Raw genomic sequence first — 4,004 nt, forward strand, 5'->3', positions numbered from 1 at the left:
TTAGGGGTCAATCGCCGATTTCTTAGCTCTCAAGTCTTCAAGTCCTTTCATTACCTCTCGTTGTCTTCCATCATAGTTCACGGTTCGCATCCATTCTTCTAAACTTTTAATTCTCTGAGGATGAATTTTATCCAATAATGTCATGTCTCTGGTCGCACCCTTACCCTCGCTCCAGTACCGCCACCAAGCGGTAAAATTCTCTCTCCAAGTCATTATATCCTTGTCTCGAATGGCATCGGGGCCCGCTGCCCAATTAGTATATGCATTGGGGTAAGGTTCGGCAAGATCCAAATATTCATCGAGTGATATTTTTTTGTGAACTCCTTTCTTTCCAGTGACCTTGGTAAATGTATTCGCGATGTCGGTCATACTAACTTGGTCAGTGGCGACCTCTAGATCAAGCCCAGCTGATTCGTGTGGGTTGTCGAAGATCCATAGGTTATAGACGCCCACATCTTCAAGAGCTATCAGTGGTATCTTGCCATCACCTATTCGAAATAAGTTAGATTACAAAACTTCTAATTGAACCTATTGGCAGTATCACTGGACATACTGGCAGGATTAGCCCAAACAAACGATCCGTCGTCTTGCTCCTTTGGCACATACATGCCGTCGAAGAGCATATTCATGTATGGCCCGGTGGTAAAAAGTGTCGTCTTCATGCTTTCTTGGCCATGGCTGAGTATGAAGTCACCGATGCGACCTTTGGCATCGTTATGACCCCAGTGATATTTCTCATCCCAACCCGATTTGCGAAGTGCATAATCTGAATTGGCCCAAATGTAATGCTTTACCCCTTGGTGTCTAGCTATCTCATAAGCCCTGACGCCGTAAAAGCCCTCGTTCTTCTCGCCAAGAGTGAACCCGTCTAGGTTAACCCAAGCTCCATAAACTCCTTCGAACGCTCTTCGGAGATCCTCCAAGTTGTCTTGGCTACCTTCGAGGAGGGTAACATTGGGCAAAGCGGCTAGTTCCAGGCTTCGTCGCGACTTAGAGTCTCGAGTCAGTACCCTTACACAGTAACGTTTACTTTCGGAAAGCGCTGAATTATTTCCAATTATTAGCCTACGTTTAATCTCAGAGATCGTATACCTACCTTTAATAACTGGAATGCCCTGGGCACCCGTTCCACCAATGACTAAGATCTGCCTCAAGGCTGACATTTTCAATAGATGAAACCGAGATTATTCTTTAGATACCTTTCGAGCTTCCTTGAATAATTCTTGAGAAGACCTCCACTTTATACTATTTTGATGTCGCAATTGGTGTGCATACCACTATAGTAGCCAAAGAACACTTTGTTATTTTATAAATCATAACTAAGCTCCCGATATACACCAAGTTGAATGATTAGTGATCTCGAGTGCCATAATTCGCGTATCTCGCTATAAATGGTTATTAATCTTGTGATTTGTGTCTTCTGATTAGTGATCAAAATGTTCGTCTGCTCATGTTTTTACTTTCCCCTCTCCTCTAATTTCTCGATTTAGTATATACTGGTACTTCCTGTAAGTCAATTATTCCCCCCCCCCCCCCAAAAAAAAAAAAAAAAAAAAAAAATCAAGATCCAATTTAACGGAGAAGACTAACTAATACCCTTGTCTCAGCTTATATCGACAATAACTATTATAAATAGAGTAGCTATGAGTTAGAATGGTGTAATATGAAGTACATTTGTTTTAGCTTCATCCAGACCTTTGAATCACATATTTCAGTAACTGCTGTGTCTTATGATGTCAGATCAATGTACGTCAGAGAATATTCTAGGAAACAAGAATAGAAATAGCAATGGACAAGCAGATGCTGATAATTTCTCTATCTATACCCAACATCATATATTGCATAGAGCTACTGCGCTCTTTTGCTTCCATTAATATAATCGTAAAGGCGGAGCGGGGTTGATACCCATCCAAGAAACATTGTTGAGCTATTGTGTCATATAGCTAGTCTGGGAGCTAGGTTCTGTTTTAATGTTTAGAGAATGACTTTGCGGGAAGATATTCAGAAGTCTTTGCTTTTCTGAGTAGTTTGCAGCTATTCATTGTACTGGTCATCTTTCCGGAACAGATAGATTGGCAAAAAGAGATAGAAAGAAATGATTCCGTAACGACTCTGTGGATCCCTCTTGAAAGTATTGGGTTGTTAGCTTCATTTAGCTAGAATCATCCAACGCCATATCCCAGCCACATATCGAATTAGCGTCCTCTTCCATAAGACGAATGCCAAAATATCCCCCCAACGCCGCCAATCTCTCTGCCTCGGAACTAACCTGATACACCACCTTTGTCTTGTTGCCCATATTAACCTTGATTAGATTATTGATGAGCATTACTTTGCCAACGATATTCATCTCCGACTCACGATCTTACTTACACTCCCCACAGGGATATTTTTGTTGGTTCTCCTTTTCGTAAAATCTGACAACCAATACAAACACCAGTTAAGTAAATATGAAAGCCAAGTCCTCTTAGCATGTGATGAAAGAAAATACTCAGTTTCATGCAATGTCCACCCTGACCGCTATGGCGTGTTCCCATCAATTGGGGGAGGAGGAGGGAGGGAGGGGAAGTATCCTTCCACGCTGACGTTCATAAGTAACTTGGCCAATGCTTATTAGCTAAGTGTAAACAGCTGAAGCACTTCCATTATATACATCCCCTTACAAGAGAAAATTAAGATCTAGCAATACATACAATCAAGAACACATAGAGGGCAGTTTCAGGAGGTAGTGAGTGACTGAGGCAGGTTTTTGCTATATCCATGGCAATTGGCCGACTTGTATCAGCAACATAGCTAGAGGGTTTCTGTTGCAGAATTACAAGTCGTTTGTCATAAGAAGCTCGAATATGGGTTATCGCGACCGAATTTGTGGGTGATTTTTTCAAGGTAATAGCTCTACGGTAGAAGAGGACGAGACATAACATTGCGCCGGACACTGGATAATAGGTGTGAAGAAGGGTCGCTATGAGTAATGCGTTTTGTGTTGTTCATTTCCCACTATATTTTAGACATGATACTAGTAGTCTTTGTACAACAAATGCCCTGCTTATCTCAGTACTACGAGAGAACTTTGGTTACCTCCATCTCGTCCTATAAAGCATTGTATTAGTCCTATATATTTGCAATGCAAAAATTTGACAAGAACATACCGGCAAGTCCCCTGGTGTAATAAAACAGGGAATACCTTTGCTCTCAAAGCGGGACTGACCACGGACATATTCGCGATATTCGGGAGCTCCAGGGCGAACAACATTATCAGCCGCAATAACAGAGCCAAGTTTGAAGATGCCAAGCTCTTCGCACAACTTCAAATCACTAGTGTATAGAGTTTCCTGATGATCCATGAAGAGGAAATCGACTTGCTTTAGGTTTCCGCTATGGTGAAGGCGACGGAGGGATGCCTCAGCCAAACCAGTAACCACCTTGACAATGTCACTCAGACCAGCCAGGTCAATCATGCTCATTGTGAATGCGGCGTAGATTGGGCTGGCCTCTAGGCTCCACACTCGAAGCGAAGAGACTTTGTCCATGCTTGAAGCTGCGTTGCGACGCATCTGATCACCAAAGAGGATGGCTGAGTACCCCAGATACCCGCCCAACTCTACCACAATTTGGGGTGATTCAGAGGCAACAAGATCCTTGAGGATTTTTGCCTTCTGAAAACCGACACTAATGAGCAAATCTTGTTGAGAGGAAAATTCGTCCATAGCCGCTAGGATCTTCTCTGGGTGTCCTCTCAACGAGTCCAATTCGGGATGTGAGTAAATATACTCCATCAATCTGGCTTCTCTGCCATCATTCCACTGTATAATGATTTAGCTTGGCATGCTTGAAAACGGTATTAAGAGGGGGAGGTGGGGGATGGTCGAAAAGGGGTTTGGCTCATCAAGACATACCTCGACGTAAGCATCGCCCAGCTCAATGGCTTTTTTAAGGGAAGGATGTTTGGCTATAAGTTCAGCAGACATGATAATTGGCTGGTAATAGGGATGGCTGTGCAGAGG

At 42.9% G+C, this 4,004-nt stretch overlaps 2 protein-coding genes across 2 annotated transcripts; both read right to left on the bottom strand.

The window, feature by feature from the left end:
- On the bottom strand, positions 1-1,163 carry TrAFT101_009401 (uncharacterized protein; the record flags this gene model as incomplete). The annotated part of the gene is made up of 3 exons (XM_024910356.1): positions 1-488; positions 554-1,042; positions 1,097-1,163. The coding sequence occupies 3 exons, from the start codon at positions 1,161-1,163 to the stop codon at positions 1-3; spliced, it is 1,044 nt and encodes a 347-aa protein (XP_024755235.1).
- Positions 1,164-2,958: 1,795 nt separating this feature from the next.
- On the bottom strand, positions 2,959-4,004 carry TrAFT101_009402 (uncharacterized protein). Its single transcript, XM_024905616.2, has 3 exons — positions 3,897-4,004; positions 3,150-3,803; positions 2,959-3,090 (listed from the first exon to the last, which is right to left on the bottom strand). The coding sequence occupies exons 1-3, from the start codon at positions 3,966-3,968 to the stop codon at positions 3,058-3,060; spliced, it is 759 nt and encodes a 252-aa protein (XP_024755234.1). The 5' UTR covers positions 3,969-4,004; the 3' UTR covers positions 2,959-3,057.

This window comes from Trichoderma asperellum, chromosome 5 (genome assembly GCF_020647865.1).
Source record: "Trichoderma asperellum chromosome 5, complete sequence".
Lineage (NCBI taxonomy): Eukaryota > Fungi > Ascomycota > Sordariomycetes > Hypocreales > Hypocreaceae > Trichoderma > Trichoderma asperellum.

Bases quoted from the DNA above. Each gene is read 5' to 3' on its own strand.
- TrAFT101_009402 (XM_024905616.2), bottom strand. From the start codon at position 3,968: ATGTCTGCTGAACTTATAGCCAAACATCCTTCCCTTAAAAAAGCCATT. The intron at 3,804-3,896 runs GTATGTCTTGAT...ATCATTATACAG, and splicing joins TGGGCGATGCTTACGTCGAG to TGGAATGATGGCAGAGAAGC. The intron at 3,091-3,149 runs GTATGTTCTTGT...AATGCTTTATAG, and splicing joins TTACACCAGGGGACTTGCCG to GACGAGATGGAGGTAACCAA.